The 24,924-nt window shown below is 40.9% G+C and overlaps 1 protein-coding gene across 3 annotated transcripts in view; it reads left to right on the top strand.

Moving 5' to 3' along the window:
* The window catches only part of npr2 (natriuretic peptide receptor 2), a 65,222-nt gene extending 40,521 nt beyond the window's left edge, over positions 1-24,701 (top strand). The window contains exons 12-22 of one of the 3 annotated variants that reach the window (XM_074617969.1): positions 433-504; positions 1,834-1,993; positions 2,110-2,265; positions 7,487-7,655; positions 15,715-15,861; positions 16,581-16,704; positions 18,744-18,812; positions 19,037-19,211; positions 20,371-20,469; positions 22,762-22,853; positions 24,106-24,701. In XM_074617969.1, the coding sequence (XP_074474070.1) occupies positions 433-504; positions 1,834-1,993; positions 2,110-2,265; positions 7,487-7,655; positions 15,715-15,861; positions 16,581-16,704; positions 18,744-18,812; positions 19,037-19,211; positions 20,371-20,469; positions 22,762-22,853; positions 24,106-24,168 (1,326 nt within the window). In that variant the 3' untranslated portion in view covers positions 24,169-24,701. Of the gene's footprint in view, positions 1-432; positions 505-1,833; positions 2,003-2,102; positions 2,266-7,486; positions 7,656-15,714; positions 15,862-16,580; positions 16,705-18,743; positions 18,813-19,036; positions 19,212-20,370; positions 20,470-22,761; positions 22,854-24,105 lie in introns of all 3 variants that reach the window. The other 2 variants (XM_074617967.1, XM_074617968.1) reach the window with 2 other exon arrangements.
* Positions 24,702-24,924: the final 223 nt, after the last annotated feature.

Raw genomic sequence — 24,924 nt, 5'->3', positions numbered from 1 at the left:
TACATGATGCCTTAAGTGAACTTGTTCTTGGCCTGCATTCTTCTGTTGCCGACATGCCAGCGGCTGGAAAATGATGGGAAACTCAGCCATGGTTTTCATCACTCACACTTAGAGAGAGCCTTCTGTGTAAAAGGCAGATAGCTGCTACTGATGTGATGTGGCTGGATGTCAAAGCTGGACCCAGGTTCCAGTAAACGGCCAGCTGCAGGGCATTTGAGGGTAACGTCCTGCAGGGCTCAATGTGTGACCCTGAGGATGAAAGAGAATACATGGTATCTAGACTGAAGGTGGTTCTGTATTTAGTCCCAAAATAAACATTGGGGCTGTTCTGGCTGCGGTCAGGCGCTTGGAAGTTTAAAAGATAAAGCAGAAACTTAGCTTGTCTGTAAAAATGTTCTGCTCCATTGTTGATTTGTTTTTGTTTTTTTCCAGGACATTTTGGAGAATGAGAGCATCAACCTGGACTGGATGTTCCGCTACTCACTGATCAATGACATAGTGAAGGTACGTGGCGGTCAGACAGAAAGTTCTGCAAACAGAAATCAAACGCAGGACAATCGATTTTATGATGTTTTTTTATATTAATGTTGGCAAAGAGTAGGGCTGTTGCAATAACCACAATATTGCAACACCGCACTATTGATAAGCCAACCGCAGGGGATGCCAAGCAACCGCCACAACCGCTATGTTTTTTTTCTCCCGGTCACCGAGAGTTGAAAAATGTTGAACTTGAAAAAATACCACAAAGATCAACTGTCACATCGTACATGTAGGCTACAAGTGCTGAACAACAACAACCACAATGGAGGAGATATTAATACACATAGACCGGCGGTTCGTCCTCTCTCCTTGCGTGCGTCAGCCTTCCTTTCATTCAGATCAAGTACCCTACCTTGTGCCGACACTTTTACTTCTGCGGATATTCCGTATCATAGCAACCAAAGCGTCTCAGTTGAAAAGAGAGTCCAGCTGCGTCATTGCCCTTATGTGTTCTACATTTAACAACACATATTTAATATAAAGTGTATTTTATATAGCACTGAAAATTAGGATAAATGGATGCAAAAAAAAGTAAATTGAGTCAATCGTTATCACCGCAGGGGAAATTCCTTCACCACAACAGCCCGAGCAAAGAGGTCACTTTTCAATGTTAAATTAGATGCTTTGTGTGTTTGAGACACACACACACACGAAAAATGTCTTGGTTGCCATGGTTTCACATGAGGCAGAGAAAAAGAGTAAGGGCATGCACAAAAAAAGTGTTTTTGGCACAGCCCAGTGTATGAAACTACAGTAAATATTGCTGTTATATAGTGTAAAGTAGGACAGAAACATAATCATAAACTTTGCTAAAAATTTCCGTCCGGCTCAATCCAAGCTAATCATGGACTTACTTTAGAAGATTATATTTAATCTGTCCCTAACAAAGAGGCTTTTTGTGAGCGGCCTCTTGGATGGACCCGATATTGAACTCTCCGGCTAAATTTCTCCACACAGATAGCAGCGCTCTGCAGAAGAAGAGGCGCTGGTGAAGCTCTGAGGGATGTTTGACTCACCGTTTCCACAAAATATTGAACACGAGTACACTCAGTACCCGCCGTCTCTTTCCCAAAGGAATTAACAGTAATTTCACAGAAATTCCCCCGTGACTACCTTGAAACACGGCCTCGTTTCAAAACCTTCAGCATACATCCACTTGTCAGAGCGTATTATTTCCATATGTCTTGATTGGTGTGTTTTCACGTATGATTTGCTGTGACGGAAAAAAAAAAAAAATTAAGAGAGAGAGAGAGAACACCCCTTAATGCTTGACTTAACGCTCCTCTCCATCAGGGAATGAACTATCTCCACAACAGCTACATCGGCTGCCATGGAAATCTGAAGTCATCTAATTGCGTGGTGGACAGTCGATTTGTTTTGAAAATCACGGATTATGGCTTGGCCAGCTTCCGTTCGTCCTGCGAAAACGACGACTCGCACGCACTCTATGCAAGTAAGTGGAGTTCATGTACTCTGTCACGGCGCCGATTCTTTTCATTCACAAAAATACATCAGCTCCTTGTTGTGTTGCAGACATTTTATGAGTGTTTCCGATTCTTGGTTCCCCAGAGAAGCTTTGGACGGCTCCCGAGCTGCTCATATACGACCGCCATCCTCCTGAAGGGACTCCGAAGGGTGACGTGTACAGTTTTGGCATCATACTGCAGGAAATCGCCCTGAGGAATGGACCTTTCTATGTGGACGGCATGGACCTCAGCCCCAAAGGTAAACACAACTGTGTTTTATGGGCCTCAGGGAGGCCAGCTGACCACTGGGTTCCTTTCAATCACGCATGCAGCAAACTAACACGCAAGACGTGAGCACAAAAGAAAAGTAAACGGAACGGATAAATCAGCACGAACATGTTTTGTGTCAGTTATTCACAGAAAAAAACAAAAACATATCTCTGTTACATTATAAAGCTTCTTTATAAGAAACGTTCTGTTTCTGAAGACTCGGACAAGGACACAACAGACGGAAGTTCACATAATAGGAACTTCATTCATTGGCTTTTCACTGACATTTCAAAGGGGACCTTGGTAAGGTCAGACTACTATATCGCAGCCCTGCAGCTATGTACACAAACAACAAACACATGTTGACCAGATGTCAAAGGGAAGCATGTCAAACACATCTCATATCTGGGACAAGAAAATATGAGAAATAACCCAAACAAAGGAAAAGGAGTAATAAGAGTAAAGTAAGTTAAAAAAAGATTATAAAATGTCAATGGAGGCAGCTTAAAGGGCGGGTTCCTTATTATTATTATTTGTTTTTAGGTTTTTATATCATTCTGTAGCTTCCCAGCGGTGTTCCTTATGTATTTAAATCTGAACATTCACATTTTGGTCGAAGTACGTATGTTTTAGCGTCAGAATGCTGTTGCCAAGACTTTCTAAAAACTTGACCTGACGTAGGTTTCTGCATGATGACGTTCTACATACAGTATATATACGGTACATATATCCTTATCCATAGTCTGTGTGTATTACCTACGGTAACGTAGATGACGGTCGGCACGCTCCCAGTTTGGAGAAGCAGACAGGCGTACCGGCATGGAAGCTAGTAGTAAAACTACTGTTTTTGTCAATGGATTCTGGTGGCTTTGAAGAAAGCGTTAACGGCAATATAACGGCTCAGTTGAAAATATTCTAAATATAGTAAACACTTAAACCGGTATGGATTTTTTTAGGTGGCTAAAATATTTTTTTCTGCTGCTCCCGTGTACAGCCGCTTTATCTTATCGTCAAACAGCCCTTTCCGATGGGGAACTGAATCCGTTATATCGCTCTCTTCAAAGCCACCAGACTCCATTGACAGAAACAGTAATTTTACTTCTCGGAACACAGGATATACATACAATCTCACTTCAAAAAATCCGAACCAACCCTTTCAGTTATTTCCAAACTAGTGCTATCGTTCACATTATTCATAACCTCATTGATTAGGTTACTTTGGCAACCTATGTAACTGCTTTTTGCAAACGGCTGAGTGGGCGTTTCCATTTGAAAACCTTGGGAGAAGTGCACAGATGGAGTCGACCTTTAAGCAGTTATTGTATGTTGATTTTAGATACTATTTATGTATTTTGATTGTAAACATTTTATTTATGTATCCTGTATTTAGCTAGGAAGGTGTCAATGAGATAAAACAAAAAAAAAACTAAACTAACAAAACACATCAGTATACAACAAGATAGATATGAGCCCAGAGCATCAACAGCCACAAGGCAGTCAACGTCAAGTCAGCGATGTGCAACAACAGGTTTCGTTTAAGGTAGATTGCAGAAGGTCTATGTAATGCTTCGAAATAATAATGACTTTTTTTTAAGAGTAAAGAAAGCAAAGAGCATAGGAAGAGAAACAAAGCTGATCCCTAGGGGGGCTTACGAAAGCAACGCTGTCATCATAAAGAACGTTGCAGGTTTGAGATGGAAAGCAAAGCTGCAGATTCTTCAGGATTCTGGGTTGAAAAAAGTTACATTCACATTTTCAAATTAAAACAATCCTCACAAGCCCTTATATAGATTGAAAGCACCGTCTGTCACTTTCATTATTCTCTTCTCCGTGGTTGCAAAGATATCCCATCCTAAAGCGATTTCAATGTAAGTGATGGGGGACAAAATCCACAGTAATATTTCTGCGGAAAAATGAATTCCAAATGTCAACCAACACTAATATGAGGCTTCAGCAGTTCAAATCAAATGAGTATCTTCCAAAATGATTTTTTGTTACTATCCCTCCTCTGCAGCTCAGCAATGGAAACACTCGTAACTTTGAAAAATATCCACTTGATTTGTGTGACTCAGACTGTTGAAACCTCGTAGTGACTTCAGATGAACTTTGGAATATATTTTTTACACAGAAATAAGTGGATTTTGTCCCTCATCACTTCCATTGAAATCACTCACAATAGAAAGGTTTCTGTCTATGACGAGTGTGGACAGGAGGAACAAGTGCAGCGACCACTGATGCTTTCCATGCACACTGAGCATGTGAGTGTTGTTTTAATACGGGCTTTACCAACAAGGCCGAGTGAAACCATACCATTCATTTGTGTGCTAGATTGGTCGGTTGAGCATCAAAAGCATCAACAAAGGAAACTAGAAAAGTCCCTCTTCCCTCCCAAACAAAGAAAAGTTGAATCTCCGTTACACTCAAGATTGCGGCGAAGATGACAAAAACAGGGATTTAATCATCTCATATCGTGCCTAACTTCAGTAGATCATAAGATATCGGGTATGAAATTAATCTGCAGATGTTCCAGTTCAAAATGAGACCAAACTTTTCAATGGATGTCAGTTTTTGAACCACGAAAAAGGCCAAAATGTGGCCTTCAACAGACTAGGTAAGGCTTGTTTTAGCTTAGCCGATTGCCGTAAATGCTGATCTACCCTACCGGCCGGGTCAGAGGACTGAAGAGTCAGCAGTCGATGACGGTGTAAAACAGTCAATAAAATAGGTTTTTCAAAAATTATGAATCTGCGCAATTACGAGAGGTCCTTGAGCATACAGTCATAAATAAGCACAAAAAATATCAGGCTGACGGGTCCAGTAATTGATTAGCTGCGGACAGACAGACAGATGCACGCACACGAACGAGCACATGACCCCCCCTCCCCACCAGGGTTACGTCTTAAACAGAAACAGACTGATAAACAGTAGCTCATGAGAGCTAAAGGACTAGCTGCCAATATGACATAATTCTTATGAAAATGATATCCTTGGAAAACAGCCTTCCTGCTTTCTGAGAAATATTTTGCTTTGCAGCTTTCTCCCACTGGAAAACTCCTAACACAACACTCTTATCTTCTTGAGATAACTAAAACAAAAAAATGTGATCTTAATCACGGCTGACACTTTGGCTCTTCAGCTTCCTGCACACATGTTGCTGTTTGACCGGTTTCTTCACCAGCATCTACTTTGTACCTCCACCGCTGCTGGTTCTGCTTACTAGTGACAGCAGGAAAAAGTTTTAACTTCTAAAGCAATGCGAGATCAGGAGTTCAAACCCTCCCGGGGCACTTCCTCTATGCGATGACTTTGATTAGTCTTTTATTCACAGTCACGCTCAATGCTGATTGTACAAGTGCCTGATAATTATCCATTAACAAGCTGAGAGCAGCTCCAGCCTGCACCTGTTCTCTCATGCCTGAATATGTAATTTTGTGGTTTAAAAATTACTTTTCATGGAGATACTAATAACAGAATGGAGAGGATGTGGAGGAATCATTTTGGGAAGGATGTCTCTTAAAAACTTTTTTAATTGATATGATTAATGCATCAAAGTGGAGAAATCTGCAGTGCTGAATATATAATCGCTCAAAACCAGCAGAAATACAGAACTTTCAAAAGAATATCAATATCCTGAAAATAGTAATGTAGGTTTGAAAGTTAACTGTGTTCAGCTGTCACTAAATTATTAGTTAAATACAAGCTCACTAAATGTTTTCAGCTGCAGTAGTTGTGTAAATGTAGAAAATTGAGGCTTGAGTTCACGTTCACATGAGAGAAAATTGTGTTAGTGTAAACTATCAGAAAGAGCTTAGAATACAAAAGCACATCAGTGTCCATGCATGTCTTTTTATTCACATTTGAGCATAAAGAAACCTAAAAAAAATGATTAAAAAAAACAAAATATCACCCAAAAAAACATAGATGCTTTAAAAGCTAATGGAAAGTGTTTTTTTTAATAAACCTTGATGTGATTGAACCTGCTTCTGTTTCTTCTACTGTAGACAAAGCATGTATGATATGCTGCCACTCGCCACTACAGGTGGTCACTGATCAGAAAATAAATAACCAATAAAAAGAGCAGGGGTGTTGGAGGTCGCTGTAACGCGACTGATGGGTGCTGTTACAACAGATTGATTAATTAAAAGAACAAGAGAAACTACAAATACCACCTTGGAAAGGAGCAATAAAATACCCTAATGTATCAGTTATTATATTTAGTATTACATAATCAGTATCATTTATTGTTATTACTCGATTTATTATATTGAATATATTCTTACAATGGTAGATTTTATTTTCACATTTCAGAAATTCCTGTAAGCACTTTAATTAAAATACGATAGTCGTAGCCTGGACTGCTTGTGTGCATCACTCGCAAACATAACGTAACACAGGAAAACTGATGCACTCTTACAGGAACCCATCGCTGTTGTCTTTTTATCAGCTAAGAGAAACAGCTTTTAATGAATTTTGCAGATAATCGAAAGTGTTTTAAAGGCTTTTACGAGGGGAATTTCTATTAAACTTTAAAGAGGAACTGCATATTATGTGTAAAAAACTGCTTTTTCTGCTCAAAATTGGCTCCTCTGAATTCTCTAGGCCCTCATTAATGGTGATGAAATAGGCAAGACTCCAAGGCCTATTATGTCAGCTGGTGCACTAATATATAAATAGCAGAACACTGGCTAACCGTCGCCCCATTTCCTGCCTCTCACACATGGCGTGGTGGTTGCGTTAGCATTAGCAAGCCCGATAAACGGCGGCGGCAAAATGGCATAGTACATGAACAAGATTTATTCCTCATCAGTGTCTGTGAACACAACACACACGCTCGGTGATAACAGCGCTGTATGCAGAGTGTCATGTTAAGTGTGATAAACAGCAGGGCTATGACTCCCCCACAGATACAGACACACACACATACACCCTGGAGAGCCTCTCATAGGAGAACTGCTAGCTCAGCTACAACACAGGAACCCCCACACTGGGCCGGCCCGAGACTTTTAGGGGCCTTATTATGCAGGATTTGGTTTTGGGTCCCTGAACCAACTTGTGTATTGTCAATACAGTATTTGTCTATTACCCCCTAACCCTCTGCATGGTCCTTCCCAGGGCCTTTCTGGTCAATGCATGAATGAAATGTGAAATGAGTCCGATGGCTATAACAGCCTGCTCTAATCACACCACACTCTCTGTCCTCTCCGCCGCAGAGATCGTGCAGAAGGTGAGGAACGGTCAGAAGCCGTACTTTCGGCCGACGACAGACAACAAATGCCACTCGGAGGAGCTGACCATCCTGATGGACGGCTGCTGGGCCGAGGACCCCGCAGAGAGGCCCGACTTCGGCCACATCAAGATCTACATGGCCAAACTCAACAAGTGAGACCCACACTTCACTTGTTTTTATTTACCCAGTCTCATAGTGCTTTTCCTTAAAGAGTCATCAAAAGCGACCTCTGAAATCAAGACATATCTTCATAATAAGAGAGCAAAGTGAGGACATTTTTTTTGTTATTTGGGTAAACTGGCCGTTTATGTGACAGAATTAAATTATACCAAAAGACCAGGAGCTGGAAGCACTCTTGATTAATTTAAAGTTCTCTACACTTCTATTCTTTTTTCCAAAGTGGAGATAATTTGACAAATTGAATTAGAGTCTGTTCTTTCTCAGACTATCAGTATCTATCTGCCAACTCAACACGTGAACACCGCGCTGAGAACACCGCTGTCCGTCTGACTGCCGTGCAAGTTGATAAGTTTAAGAGATTCAAAAAGACCAACGGGAAAAAGAATCATGTTCTGGAAATCGCCGTGGCAATTTTAGATAAAAGGCCGTTTGTAATTCCTGACAGGCAGCTCTTGACAGGAAGTGCTCTTTGCTGCCTATCCATCTCTTGAGTGGGTGTGTGTGTGTGTGTGTTTGTGTAAGAAAGGGGAGTGTGTGAGTCTGTGTTTCTGGTATTGTTTTCAATGATCCCATGAATCATTCATATGCATATTTTGGTTCTGAATTGTATGTCGACCGACGCAGGAAGGGAGGCACACGTGTTTTCCCTCGAGTAGGGCTGCTCTCACAGCAAGAGTTACTTTATGAAGCATCCCTGATGAGACAAAGTGACACCAGTGCAAACACACAAAAACACACATGGAAATGCACAATTTATAACACACTTTAGATTTGAACTAGAGGTTTGTAGGAGCTGTTTGGAAAAATGTAAAATAGGGGTATATTTGTACTAAGGCTATCAATCGGTTAGATTATTTAATCGCGATTAATCGCAAATTAATCGCACATTTTTTTTATCTGTTCAAAATGTATCTTAAAGGGAAATTTATCAAGTATTTAATACTCTTTCCAACATGGGAGTGTGCAAATATGCTGCTTTATGCAAATGCATGTATATATTTAGTATTGGAAATCAATTAACAACACAAAACAATGACAAATACTGTCCAGAAATATGCTCAAATCATAACATGGCAAACTGCAGCCCAACAGACAACAACAGCTGTCAGTGTGTCAGTGTGTTGACTTGACTATGACTTGCCCCAAACTGCATGTGATTATCATACAGTGGGCATGTCTGTAAAGGGGAGACTCGTGGGTACCCATAGAACCCATTTTCATTCACATATCTTGAGGTCAAGGATTCCTTAGGTTTTGTAGTTTCATATGATGCCAGTATCTTCACTCTAGCTTTAAAACTGAGCCCACTACAACCTAAAAACGCAAATTGTGTTCATGCGTTAACGAAATTAGTGGCATTAAAACAAATTTGCATTAACACGTTATTAATGCGTTAACTTTGACAGCCCTAATATATACATATGTTCTAGCCAAGATCCCAAAGGTTTGGTGCCGAACTGTGAAGAAATGTGTGTAAAATTGAGCATAAAGACATCTGGCAAATTTCAATTTGATGTAACAATGCAGCCATAATAAAGATGAAAAAGTGAAATATATACGATATGTGTAGCATTGCCATACGTACGTTTCCACATACGGAAAGAAAGGGTTATTTCTTCCGCTCCAAAGGGTATATTTAAGGGTAAAATCCGGGTTGAGGAGGTTACGCAGAGGGCCTGAAAGAATACAGTTCGTAGTTGCCAGAGGTTGTAATGTTCTGCCAGTCCACCTTCCTGTCCGGAGAGTTGTGACGTGCAGATCAAAACGCTGGTCACGGTCAATTACACTGAATGGCAACTTGGAGCTTTCTGCTCCTAACATGGTCATGTTGTGCGGTATCTAGCTTAGCTTAAGATGTAATTATACTTGACTAGGTCAGTGCTGATTTTTCACTTGTTGACACTGGGCAAATGTGTCACACGTGATACAGTCTATGCTGGGCTTTAATTCTACACAGTTATTGTGTTTGCATTCTTCAATTCAGTTTGTGATATTGAGCGACGACGGAAAGGTTTTCCACGTCTTGCTGCCGAACAGGACACTCTTGCAGCGCAATCAATAGCCAAAGCAATCATGTTGACATTCTTTCATTCTCTATAATAGAGAGTGGCAATCGCAGAGAGCAGGAGCAGGAGGAGGTGTGCAGTGGAGATGGCTTTGCGAGATGTGTGTTATTGAAAAGAAGAAAATCCCCTTGCCTGACGTTGTTGTCACCATCAACAATTTCCACTGGCATTGGAAACTTGTAGGAGAAAAACACAAGCAGCCCAAGCTGACCAATCACAGCTACGTTAGTTCAGTATCTATGCTGTAGCCTGTTAGCTCCTGTAAACCCAGCTTTAGCCAAGTATGATCACAGATTGCCATGGTATATAAAAAAAAAATACAGCTACTACACCAGCGATGCTTCCAGTCTGTCTCTCACGCCAGCAGGAACTGCTTATGCAATATTATTATTATTCATTAATTTAAAGGAGAACTTGCTGTTGTCTTAAAGGGCCCTCTACAATCAGCACAGATAATACTCGGCTCTGTTTAGCCAGAGCGTCAGAGCGGAGAGAGAGTTTTAAGTGTGCTTGAAACAAATAATCCATCACAAGGAGGATTTCATTTCCTTTATTGTTTTTCGTCACCTCCTTGTCGATGAGTTCAAGGCCTCTCTCGTGTGCGAGATTTGAGAGTTGGATGCGACGGACCGTTACATTCATGAGCTACGTTGTTGCGAAATCAAATCCATACGCCGCATTTCTTTGTGCAATGTTGTGTTGTATAGTGACTGCTGAGCCTTGAACCTCAAGGGCGAACAATATTCACGCAGAGATACGACGAGGAGGAGGATGCTGTGAACTGTCGTGTTTTCGCATTAAAAGGTTGCCATTCTCAGTTGACTCGTGGATGCCAGACCATCTTTTCACTTCACAAACAAGGAAGAGTTTTCAAACCACACAAATCGCAAAAGCTGCGACCCTTTAAAGACGGAATGAGCGTGACAGCTGCACAGAACTACAAATGCACTTGTGTTGATTTGGTGGAGTAGGGATCTAAAAACAGGTGGTTTGGAAGAGGCTCTATAAACAGATCTGTGTGTGGTTGGTGTGTTTTTCCTCGCCGCCTGCCTGACCCTCTCTTCTGTTAGCTCTGTAAGTCAGTGCAGGATGAGCCCGGTGATGTATAGCTTTCCATTTGTAGCGGCTCGGAGTAGAGAGCTCTCTATGATTGACATCCTCAGCAGCACTCAAGGATGCTATTGACAGCCGCCTGCAAAGCACCTCCTCGCGTGTCTGAAGCCCCTTCGCCACCGAGGCCTGTGCGTTAATGCTCTGTTTGCCGGTTATTTTCATTAGGTAAATGTATGTTGTTGACATGACCTGATGGATGGGCTGTTATTTTTGGTGTGTGTGTGTGTGTGTGTGTGTGTGTGTGAGAGCTTGGGCTTGAAGGGCGCGGTAACAAGAGGGGTGTTCAGCAGTAAACGGGTCGGTTTAACCCGCACAGGGAGCTGATACTTCGCTCGCCATGAATAGCTGCACATCAAGTCTCTCACTGCACTTTCTATTTATTTCACTTTGCGTTGAGCAATGAGATGTTATGTCATAAAATACATTTATTCTCAACTGTGTTTTTTTCTGAAACGACTGGCACATCAGTGCACAGATTTGGGGAAAATGTAACTTCCTGAATGTTTAGCCGCTTTGTAAACAAGAAAGCACTCAGCGAGCGCGCTTCCCTCCGCCAGCGCTGCTCAGCCCTCTACATTTGTTTTATAAATAGTAGAAAATGTTTTTAATTTTTAATCAGCGTCTGGATCCAGATCTGCATCAAAATATGCAGAGACAAACATACGGACTGGCTGGTGACGGACATGATTCCCTGAAACTACGTAAATCCTGGTTGGGAAAGTTACAGCTTTGTACAAATAACTCAGACTCAAGATCTTTTTGAAATGATCTAAACAAGGTGCTGTCGGGTCGTCTCCAGGTGAAATGCTACCAGATTGTGCAGGATCACTCAGATTCTTGTGTCATCTATGCTTGGTTGCAATTGCACAATGTGTTTAAGAGTTCTAGCAGTTTAATTCAGGATTATTCTTATAATTTCATAGGAAGTTTCCTGGAAAGGAAAGTATTATTTGGTACAAACTTCAGGGAGAATAGAGTCACAGGTCAGACAATTAACGAGACAGTTTAGCTAGTTGTATTGCGTTTAAAGGAGCTGTTTGAATCCAGAGAAATTTCCTTAAAATAACTGCTTCATTTATACGTAAATAATGACAGTAAATCATAATTTATTATTGGAAACTTTATTCTTCATATTTGTTGAAATATTTGCTCGTCTGTAGACAAATTTCTACATGTTCAGGTGACCTGCTGTGCACCAACTAAAAGACTCGCCAGGGTTTATGGACAATATTTATCATTGTTCTCTGTTGTTAATTGATTTCCAATAATAAATATATACATACATTTTCATAAAGCAAGCATATTTGCCCACTCCCATGTTGATAAGAGTATTAAATACAAATCTCCCTTTAAGGTACATTTTGTACAGTTAAAGAAATGTGCTATTAATTTGCGATTAATCACGATTAACTATGGACAATCATGCGATTAATTGCGATTAAATATTTTAATGACAGACCCAGTTATGTAACATTTTTAAGAATATTGGTTGAAATTGGTTGGAGGATTTATAAAAGATTTAAGGTTCTTTCAGACAGCAAGCGGTTACAGCTGCAAATTTCACCCTGTTGGTGTTGTGTATTTTGATGTGATAGCAGTAGACTAACTCCACCGCCGTGGCTACCGACATCCTCCGACTACATAGCTTAATAGAGCGGATTGTAGCTGGAAGTAGAGGGAATGGTTAGTAACACGATTAATATAGCAAGTTTACCTACTTAACATTGTTTATCAAACTTTGAATCTGATGTTAATACTTTCATTCACTGCTGGTGAAGATGTGCACAATCCAGGATATTCATACCAGTAAAATTAGCCTCTGGATCGCGTTCCTCTGTGTGGTTTCTGTGGTTGTCATGGTTACACGTCCAGCCACAGCGGCACCAATCCGCATCAACTCAGAGACGTGAGCAGCAAATAACCAATGCGAGGTACAAAAGCAACAACTGCCCTCCCTCTCCTTGTCACTGACCTCGGTGTCATGGACATACGGTGGCGGTATTGGCACCAAAAAATGTATCAGCTGTTCCCTCGGTTCCTTTTCCACAACATCTCAGTGAAAACAGTCAAGCTTTTATAATGTTCTTCTATCAACAGATAAACAAACGGTAAACAAATGACTTATGTGATCCATCTGAGAGATGTTTTTCCGCACTAAAAGGATTAACAGGATTAAATCACTTGCTGTAATGATTATTTTCTGGCTTCTCGTCTCTTTTAGCATCACGCTCGCTCAGCTTGGAGACAGTTGTCAGTTTTCACCGTTACCAGCAGTTTGGATGAATGGTGGGAAAAATACGGACGTCTGTGATTTTGCGGTGCAGTAAACAGTGCGTGGCCTGTGTGATTGAGCTCGGCGCGTCGATACTCATCACTGTCTTTCATGTCTCCCTCTGATGTTTTTCTCCTTTAAACTTAAACAACACGTGGGCGTGTGTAGGATCCGTGACCCACAAGGAACGTGGCAGGAAGCCAGGCATTGATGCTTTGAGCCGCCGCGCTGGTGTGGATGACTCACCTTCTTGCTCCGTCGGACTAAATGCGTGTTGTACATGCGTGTGTGTGTGCGTGTGTGTGTAAGCACATGAATGTAGAAATCTCCCGAGGCACACACATTATACAATACATGTGTTATGTAATTATGAAATATATGTGAAATGCGCAGCAGTAGAGACGTAAATAGAGAGCTTTCACAGAATGTTCGGAGCGTCTGTTTTTCCTCCGTGTTGGAACAACAGCTGCTGTGTGCTCATATGCGAGAGATACTGTATACAAACAAAACTGCTGCAGTCGTAGTGGAACAGTAATGTGCATTTCTGGTGTTTTTTGTGATTTACCACTGCACAGAAAGAGTTTGTTTTTTTGAAAGTGGTTGCCAATGGTCACAGGTGGGAGGAGAGACAGCTACAGCACTCAAAGACTCTGTGAGGCCACTGAATGATTCGATTTTTACCTCAATCATCTACACTGCTATTTAGCCCCTGAACTCAACCAAGTATACACATAAAGGTCAGTTTACTTTACAGCAGTAGGATGTCTTCTGCTGGTCTGGAGGAGCTTTGTCAAGTCTGAGAAAATAATCCTGATGATGTCATCATCACTGTTATCTCAGCTTGGGCTAGGAAACTAAAAATGTCTTAACAGAAAGCTGCGTAACAAACTGGGCATTTACCAGGCAGCGAAGGTCTAACAAAAACATGCTGTTGTTGCATTATGGGAAATCTGGGATCTAGAGAGTTTGGCCCATATTAGGGACTAAGAAAGGGGATGTCTCAGCCTCCGTTGCTTCAAATTTCTATTCTTTTTTCCAACTTTTATGGAACAGCAACATTAAATCACTGGAATAGCCATTAAATTCCATATATTTCATGTTAATAACACCTCCTGGCTGACTGGAACGTCCCCCGCCTCGCTCAAGTGTGCTGGTTCCATCAGTTGGACGCCAACTGCTGCTGATGACTCCATCAGTAGTTTTAAATGTGGGGACAAGTGGGACAAGGGTTTCCACAAGGGTCAATCCTTAGACTTGTCCTCTTTTGACATTGAGAAGGTTTGACATTAACAATATAAACAGTGTTTTTATTGTTTTTATTATGTTTTCGGGTTGCCCCTACGTACGTCTGGACCATTCTTGTGAACGTTAATATGTCAAGAACACCTAGAGGGAATTTCTTCAAATTTGGCACAAACGTCCACTTGGGCTCAAGGATGAACTGATTAGATTTTGGTGGTCAGAGGTGTCAAAGGTCAAGGTCACTGTGACCTCACGTCCGTCCCATTCTCGTGAGCGCGATAGCTCAGGACCACCATGAAGGAATTTCTTCAAATTTGCCTCAAACGTGGTTTTTAGATGAAACAGGCGGACACACTGCACTGCAGGCTGCAGAGTGTGTTTACCGCTGTGACCACCAGCAGCCCTCGTCCCATGCCATGTTGCTTTTTCATCCGATGCAACTATCAGACTGTCTCCAGTGCGCCACCGCGGTGCGCCACTCTGCCTCCTCCAGTCACCTCCACCCGGCACATCTTCACCATTCACCTCCACCCAGCACATCTTCACCAGTATGGATTGTGTAAATTAACAAAGTGTGGAAATAAAGCCAGTGACAGCTCTCACACAATCGTTAGTCTCCATATCCTCATTATCATTATCAGTCCTAATCATAATACAGGACAAGTTCACTATAAAAACTTAAATAATAAATAAATTGTGTTCACCTGTTAAACTTCTTTTTTCTAATGATATCCAGCGTGGTGGATTTTACTGATTGTCTTGATCATTTTGGCAAGTTGTGAATCAATGAAATCGATTGCTGTAAAGAAATAAACACTGCAGTGATACTGGTAACATGCTGCATGGTGCTGGTGGATATACCGGCACTGAGGACTAAATGACGTGTAAAACAGAATTAAGAGGGAACGAGTGTTCAGAGACCTCCTCAACTACAAGCACCCTTGATCTCTGTGTCAGAAAAACTCCTTTTCTCGGTCTTCCTCTCGGTAGTTGCCGTGATTTACCGTAAAGATCAAACAGGCTCATTCACATGCAGAAACATTAATTAGGTGTTTTGAATGGACCATTTATGGTTGAATGTGGGCGTGTAGAGGGCGGAATATGAGGCGGATTCACGTGCGCACATTTCCAGGTGGAGTGTGATTTATAAAGGGAACATTGCGTGCAGGTGTGCGTACGCACGGTTTATAAATCAGATTTTTTTTTTTGCCGTACGCCATTTTCGGCTTTTGTGCGCACGTACATTTTTAGTATGGATCCTACGCACTGTTTTATAAATGAGACCCCAGGAACTTCTGTGGATATCATCTAATTCTACTCTGTATGTGTTTTCCACAGGGAGGGCAGCACCAGTATTCTTAACAACCTGCTGTCCAGGATGGAGCAGTACGCCAATAACCTGGAGAACCTGGTGGAGGAGCGGACACAAGCCTACCTGGAGGAGAAGAGGAAAGCCGAAAACCTCCTCTATCAAATTTTACCACAGTAAGAACAAACGACAGTCACATCTCAAAACTCCAATTAACTTCAACCCAGCAAATAGGCTGAGTGTTAACCACCGTGGCTCGATGACACTGCCAATTGTGTTAAATCCCTGCATTAATTAAAGACTCCAAATCGCTCCCAACACCACGTTTTAGTAACAGACACACATTTCCCCGCGGTGCGATCTCATCGTAGATGAAAGGGAACGGAGCGAGCTGACAGGCAAACTGCTCATTAAGGGAGACAGAGGAGCAGACACGATAGTGAGTTTAGACGTTTGGATAACACCACAGAAGCAAATCCCATCTCTCTCTCACCAATTTATCCTCTTTTCCTGCTGAAAAAATACAGAGAAGAGCCTGAGAGAAAGGACAGCTATCGGTTCTCACCGCACATGTGAATTAGACCAGCTTACTTACTGCCGCAAATTGGGATTATTTGATTGAGAGAAACTTAAGCAGAATAAGCAAACGATAAACTGACATCCTGTTATAATTAAACCTGCCAGGCATTCTGTAGTTGTGTTTTAGAAAGACTAGTCTTCGAGGAAGACGAGGAATCTCATCACCTCTTAGAGTCTGCAGCTGCTTGTTTGACCTTATTTTTTATTCTCCTCTGATAACTAACTATCCCTTGCTTCTAGATTTTTCTTAACTTATCTTTACAGTTTCACAGCATGAACAGTTTGACCTCATGTCTCTCTCTCTCTCTGTATGCAGTTCAGTAGCAGAGCAGCTTAAACGAGGGGAGACGGTGCAGGCGGAGGCGTTCGACAGCGTCACGATTTACTTCAGCGACATCGTGGGCTTCACGTCGATGTCTGCGGAGAGCACGCCGCTACAGGTACACACGGCAAACCGCTATGTCACCGCAATCCTCCAGTGAAGGATTCCCACTCTGCACCTCACCGTTTCTGTCTGTGCAACTGTTCTGACTTTCCTCAACATCTGTCAAGCTGTAGTCTAAAAAACTTGTAAGAGAAAAAAAAATCACAGTTCGTGTTCACAGTTGCAGTGAACTCTTTCTCTCTCTCTGTTCATACATAAAAGTGCTCACCAGCAGTATCAGTGTCTCTACCTACAGTGTGTCTCATAGTTCCCACAGTGTGTGTTCCCACACACAGGCTGCAACTCGAAATAGTACAGTTGTTAGATGGAAGAGTGTGTTGACGCAGAGTTGAGTCACATTATGCCACCACATATCTCCCTCTCACTCTCACCAAAGGGAGGTTTCTAGAGCAAATACATTATCATGATCTCGCATTCAGGCAGAGGGTCTTAAGTGTTGATGGACAATCTGACACCTTCAGATGGAGTGAAATCCCCCCCCACAAGAACGGACTTTAAACTCTTCTTCATCTCTTTTCTCTTTTCTCAAGTTAAGGGAAAGAACCAAGCTTACTTTTTGACAAGGCCAAATATTCATATCGTTAATCCGCCAGATGGTTTGTTACACAGAACCATCTGAGAAGCCGACATTGGAAATTGTTTGGAAAAGGGCAGGCACTTTCAAAAAAAAAAAAATACTTGGCAGGTGATTGGATGAACCATCTGTCAATCAAACATTTGCCGAAGCCTCTCCTTGTTCGAAATCACATACTATGCACTACACACTCAATAGGCCTACTATCTTGATATATGCAAAGGTTACACACACCTTGCTTTATAGTTCGATTTATATTAATCTTGTGAATAATGCAGAATTATAAAATTGGTTATACTGCTTTTATAATAATGGCAACCCAACAATATATGACGAATTCTATGAAAATTACTTTTACTAAAGCTTTATCCTTCTTATGTTGTATCAGACCGCTATCCTTTACTGCGTTCACAATATAGAATATAAATCACAGTATAGATTACATGTTTTGGTTTTTTTTGCAACCCCCCCAAAAACAAATACAGAGGAAGTGACAGCCCTTTTTTAAGCCCCCGATAGTATCTGCAGCTGTTCCCGTCAGGCCACGTACAGGTTTGGCCCTTGGTCCTACTGTCAGCCGGTCATCAATCAAATACTTCACCTTGTGTTGACCTGTAATTGTAGTGGCCCTCCCGTAGTGAACAAATGAAGGATATCACTTGCATTCAGAGCCAGTCAGTGTAGATTTTACAGGATGATGCAGCAGTTTAATGTCTTATTAACCCTGGAAGATGTAGCTGTGTATGATATACTGTGTGTACTTGAAAGGTTTAAAAATGGCAGATATTAATATGAGATGATGCACAGGCATAAAGTAGTTCTTTACGCCACAAATTGAATTCTAATCCTGGTGTTTAAGTGCCAGTTTTGCATATTTTTATAGTGTAAATACCACATAAAAAACAACTCAAATGGTAACTTATCACAATACAAATATGGGCCTGCCTTAATGCAGTTTTTCCATTAGAAATTACAGCTTTAGAAAACATTATTAACTTGTATTTCCATCACAGTTTAAATGATCTCATTCACTTAACAGTGCTCACTCTAAGTACAGCACAGAATGTCCCGACTAGATAAAGAGACAGCTGTTTTTTTTTAAGTTCAGACACAATTATAAACAAAATGAAGATTAAAGATAAAGACTAAATAAAACATTTGTCTTTGAACAAACCAGCCAACCTGTCACACACTACATTACAACTGTTACGCCACACAATTTGGGCACATTGTGTTTGTAATAATCCATCTGTGGATTTGATTTATGATCCTGTAAATGTGCTTGTCAGGGAGCCTCAGCGGGCGATCGTCCAGCGACTGACAAAACAGGACAGATTATGTGGGAGACACACTGGCCTCCCACATCTGTCAGCCTTTTAACAAAAGAAAACAGTGTCAAATGTTGGATTTACGGTGGTAAACAAGTCCCATCATTACAACTCTTCTGTCTCCCTCTACAGGTTGTCACGTTGCTCAACGATCTGTACACCTGCTTTGATGCCATCATCGATAACTTTGATGTATACAAGGTAAGTTAGGATGATCGGCGTGAATAATGATGACAATATGGTGTATTTGTATTTTGTCTCTTACTTTATGTTAAAATATGCAAGGTTTTAGTACATACGTTTTATAGCGTGTGGGCTATAAAATGCCTTCAGGACCTCCTATAGGAATCCTGGGAATACAACAGCAAATTGGTATGTATTGCGTTTTACTTTTACTCTCTCATTCCTTATGATTCGCCCCTCAGGTGGAGACCATCGGCGACGCCTACATGGTGGTGTCAGGGCTGCCGGTGCGGAACGGAAAGCTGCATGCCAGAGAGATCGCCGGGATGTCGCTGGCGTTGTTAGAGCAGGTCAAAACGTTCAAGATCCGACACAGACCCAACGACCAGCTGAGACTCAGGATAGGTATACACACAGGTGAGTCTGATCCGGAGCTCTGTACATCTGCACCGAGGGATGAACCTGGATACGTTGCGTAATAGCTGGTGTTCATCCAGCTGAGGTTGCCTTGACCGATGCACTGATGACTCAACACAGCTATTGGTACAGCTGTTTTTCCCGCTCTGGCACGGGAGGATGATTATCCCATACTTAATTCCGCCTTGTATCCATCAACAATTGATTGGCTCCCGCTGGGGAAAACAGCCGGTAGTGAGCACAGCACCAGACCTTTTTGAATGGTCGAACAAATCGCAGATGCGGGCAGTGATTTAGAGGTCTGAACCAGGCATATTGTAATTATGAGGACTTGTTGTAGCTTCCATTACCAAGAAGATGTATAATTAGCTGAACAAATACTGTAAATTGTGTACAAATTGCTCTCTTTCCCCCCTAATAGGCTTCTGGGCTGATCTAAAATTGGTTACAATACATTTTTCCCCCCAAAAAATCAGCCATTGTGAGCAATAATTTTCACAAACTTGGACCAACCAAAGCTCATTTCTCTATCTCTTCTTTTGTGTTATCAAAGGTTTGCACAGCTTTAGATAAACTGTAATTATAGTGTGTGTAATGTGACAACTGATGCTCTAAAACTGGATGAATAGACTGAAAAATACTGAACCTTCATGCAAGTAGGGTTTATATATTGCGGGACTGTTGTATTAGTTTCAGCTAGTGTATCTCATAAACTGGCAACTGAGTGTATATCAAGTGTAGGGCAGTTGTGATTTGTAACTTCCCACATCTGGATAGCAACGTACTGACTGGACATAAACACTCTTATTTTGACCCGTCTGCAGCATTTAGTCTGATGCCATTCGCAAGAGGCTTCTGATGCAGTATTTAGACTGTATCAGCTCATGGCGGCACTGTTTATATTCTTAATCAGACACTTGACATGCAGCAGAAATGGACCAGCGTGCGTAGGCTGGTAGTACTTAGCATTGTCACAGTCATTTAAAGCATCCTGAGCACAATTTCAATTCACTCACAGTCACCTCTGTCGTCCTATTTAAAAACATTTACACTGCGGTGGTGGTTGTGTGATAATGACTGACAGCAGTTCCCAGCATTCCAGATATTATTGTTTTTTCCGCTGTAAAAAATGTGTCTATATTTTGCTCGTGTTTTATAGGTCCGGTCTGTGCCGGCGTGGTCGGTTTGAAAATGCCCAGATACTGTTTGTTTGGAGATACTGTCAACACGGCATCTCGGATGGAGTCCAACGGAGAGGGTGAGTGTCACTGTCACTTCATTTTCTTCTATTTTTTTTAATTTTATATCACACAGATGTGGAATTTGAACATGTTTTACACCAATTTATGTGACAATGTCCTCATTATTTGCTATTTTTCAGTGTTTACAAGGACTTCCAGCTTATTCCTTGTCTTTGAGATTGTCGTCACTCTGCTGTGTATTATATTTATTTATTTATTACATGGCTTTGCTGAATTCTCAATTCTGATTGGTCAATCACGGCATACTGCGGTCCGTTATTTCTTTATAACAGACCGTTGCTATGTATAGTAGACCGTTGCTATGGGCGCAGTTCTGATGTCGGACTCTGGCGGACCGTTTTTGCGTCAAATTACTGATTTCTTAAGTAAGTAGCCGTGTAATGAGAGGGGATAATGTACAGCTAGCAGGTAATTTTTTTTTATATTTGTTAAAATTGTCATTACATTATCATCAGTTTACATCCATCAGCAATCAACAAATCAAATGCTCTGGTATCTGTGGCTGTCGCAGGACTCTACCTCAAATACCCTCAAATCATTTCATTCGGCCGCACGGATGTAATGATTGGACGGGCTGCCAGCCTGTCATTGTTGCCAACTTGGAGACTTTCTCTCTAGATTTAGGGACTTTTGGAGCTAGTGCTGCGAGCTACTTTCATTGGAAAAGAGTTGGCAACACTGGGCTGGGTTTTTCAGTTGGATAATTTTTTTAAATCAAGCGTACTCTTGCTGGTTTCTTAAGATTACCTACTTACTGTAGTAGTAGCAACCCTCGCTTTAAGTTGTTTTTTTCCATTTGAGAAGTTTTTCCTTATCTGAATTGATGGTTTATGGATAGATGAATTGTAAAGCGCTCTTATGATTCAAGGACATATTTATAAAATGTTCTGTGTTAGAGCAAATGACAATATACATTAGGGCTCATAATAACTTCTACTGCATGTGAGACATTTTTCTTTCAGAAATAGTGTACAGGGTTAAAACTAAAAGCAAGTAAAGAGGTTTTTCCTGCTTTTCTCTTTCTGACTTCCGTACCCTGTCTGTGACTCACAGCCCTTAGTCCCATCCTACTGAAGATGCCCAAGTGTATAGTTTCATTTTATAAATGGCTCAGTAATTTCCTACAGCTTGTCACTGTAGTTGTTAACAAACGTTATTCAAACAGGAGGAAATAGTGCATTTGTTTGGGACTATTTCCAGCTACGGATTAATACACATTTGATGTTCTAGTGTGTATTTACATCAGCAGGATGGTGTGTGTGGAATTGAGTCAGAATAAACTACAGTGTGTGTGTTCATGGTAATGAAGGAACATGTCACCCAGTCCAACAGTGTGGCTCACTGATGTGTTTTTAATAGTTTTTGGACAGCAATAGAGCTCTATGGCACAGAAGAATAAATATATCAGGCGTTGATACACACACAATACTTGTTAGTAGATACATTCATTTCTGTTTTTGGTCTTTTCATGGGACTTGTTGACCGACTTCTCCTCTAACTTTCTTTGTTTAGTGTAGAGTTGATATTGTTTTCCTGAGATTAAGAGATTATAACCGTATGATTAACTGGATTTAGTGTAAGTGTAAATATGTGTTGATTATGCTGCATTTCTTTAATATGGACCAAAGGAAGAGTGGTTGAATGGTTGTTGCCAAGGTAACAGATAATTGGGACCCCAATAAACAGTAAATAAACACTTATTTGCACAGTTTATTAAATCTTCAGAACATATTCTGTGATTGAATCTCACAGAATATGATGGAATATTAAGTTATTGAACTCTCATTTCATGTTTACCTTTCTATCCACTGATGGGATGTTGGATGGAAACATTCTTCAGTAAAAAAAATATGACTTGACAGCTGAATATAAGACGCATTGACGTGCTGAGTCGAATACTTTCTGCACTGACATTTCTGTTCTTAACTGGCAGTGACAGGAACTGGTGTTATGAAACTGTGGTTGGATAGTTTGCGAGCGAGTCATCAGATGTATTGATTAACTACTGAGTCGCTTCCTGTATTGTGCCTCCTCTGGTAAATAATTGATAGCACTTACAGCTAAGGGCCCTTAGCCAGCGATAAACTGTGCAGCCTCGAAGCTTCACAGGCAGGAATCTTGTCTCACATCTCTGCATTGTGTGCATTAATTGGACCAAACAATACAGATTTTCATCACCGTTTGCATTTCAGCTGCTGACGAGTGCAGGTGATGCAAATATTGTTAGAGTTGTCGTTTGTCATTCACAGTGTGAAAATGCTCAGTCTTGCTCTTGATGTGTTTTGCAGCCTTAAAGATCCACCTATCCTCGGCCACCAAAGAAGTGCTGGATGAGTTTGGCTACTTTGATCTCCAGTTACGAGGAGATATAGAAATGAAGGTAAGAGAGCCCGTCCTTTGCTTTTTTAAAAACTGACCAAGTTGAAGCACCAGAAAAAAGAGCAAGCATTACACTAAGAAAGGTTGTCCCACTTGTGTTTGTGACCGCTGAATATAGTGAGCTCACACTGCAAAAAACATCTATCTGTACAACTCATTTGGCCTCAGATTCTGTGTTAAAACAAGACAAAATAATGCAGATAACTTGAAACAAGTTCAATTGTATTAGAAATAGATGAAAGAAATTTTGTTTAAAGGGGACATATCGTGCTCATTTTCAGGTTCTTACTTGTATTTTGTGTTTCTACTAGAACATGTTTCCATGCTGTAATGTTAAAAAAACAACAGTATTTTCCTCATACTGTCTGCCTAAATATGCCTGTATTCATCCTCTGCCTGAAACGCTCCGTTTTAGCCATTGCAACGGAATTGCGCTGCTAGGCAACAGTTTGGGTCCATGTTTACTTCCTGTCAGCTGATGTTATTTACATACACTGCAACAGGAAATAAACTGGGACACATTTAGAATGTTAACGTTTAAAACCATGTAAGGGTCTAAATATTGTACATTTATGACATCACAAATGGACAGAAATCCTGACGGCTTGTTTCAAACGCACAGTTTCTGAATACGGGCTGTGTGTATTTCTCTGCATATTGAGCGTTTTGATAGTTTAACAGTATTTATAAAGCACTTAAACCTGCTTTATTATATTAAACACATGAAAATCTCACTTTTTACAATATGGGACCTTTAAGACTTAATACTCAACACAATAACTTGTCAAAAAAAGAAGATTTTCTATAGTTTTAAGTTGGAAACTAGGATCCTACTGTCTAACAGGGCTGCCATTGAAAACCTTACATCTCAATTTTATGTCTTTTAATGTTCAAATACTTGAAGAATCCTTTGCTGCTTCATGGATTGGGCTGCAACTGCAGATTATTTTCAGTATCGTAGTCTTATTAAAGAAAATAATGGAAAGAAAACAAGAGTTGTTGGTCATTTCATCTTAGATCTTTTGCAGAAAGCGATATGTTTTTAGCTGTTGTTGTAACGATGTGGTTGATTTTCCTCTGACCATGCATAAATGCTTCATTTGTGGGGAGAAGGTGGAGTTGTAAGCTGAGCTGCAGTAACCATCAGGGTCACCCTTAAACGAAGGCCAGCCTAATAGAGGATATCACCCCCCCACCTCTCACCCCCCACCTCATCTCCATTGATGAACCTATTGATTTCTGTGTTTTTCCAGGGCAAAGGCAAAATGAGAACATATTGGCTTCTTGGGGAGAAGACTGATGTGTATGTTATCTGAGAGGCCTGCTGATAATGTTGCAGCAGCAGCAGTGGAGACGACAGCAGGAGCTCCGGTGGCAGAGCCACTATTTTATTTGTTCTAGAATAAGTCCTTATTGGTGATTTCCATGCTGAGGAAAAGAGAACGACACCATACGAAAAAAAAAACAGAGGGAATTCCAGGTATATTTATTACCTGCATACTGTAACTGCAAAAAAAAAAAAAGAAAAGAAAAAAAAGACAAAATATTGTAAAAGTTGTTTTTTGTATGAAGAACCTTTCTGTCCTGAGAGTGAGTACTTTTCACTGATAAATTCTTATTTTTTGTGCTTTCTATATTAAGATTTGTATAATGTGTTTGGAAGTCAATGGTGTATTAATATTTCCTAGAAACATCCATTGAAGTTTGGAGGCACAGCGTTACAATTGATGTCACTGCAGGGGTTCACAAACCGTGTTACACAGTACAAGATAATATGTATATATGTATATCCAAGATACTGTAAGATATTTTGTTCAATAAACTGAGTAAAACACTCTTTTTCCATTTATGGACCGGGCAGTATTTTTATGCTCTTGCTATTCTTAGTGTGGCAAGTTATTGATATTTGCATCCACAAAGGGGTGTAACATGAGAAAAGAGCCTGCTCTTTTTTATGCATTAAAGCTGAAGAAGGCAAGTGTCCTCCGGTGTCCTCTGGTGTCCTCCGGTGCTCCTAATGGCATCTGCAAGATTTCACAGACCAGAGGAAAACAGCCAATCAGAGCCGAGCT

The sequence above is a fragment of the Sebastes fasciatus genome, chromosome 19 (assembly GCF_043250625.1).
Source record: "Sebastes fasciatus isolate fSebFas1 chromosome 19, fSebFas1.pri, whole genome shotgun sequence".
NCBI lineage: Eukaryota > Metazoa > Chordata > Actinopteri > Perciformes > Sebastidae > Sebastes > Sebastes fasciatus.
This window is presented reverse-complemented; position numbering and strand designations above follow the sequence as displayed.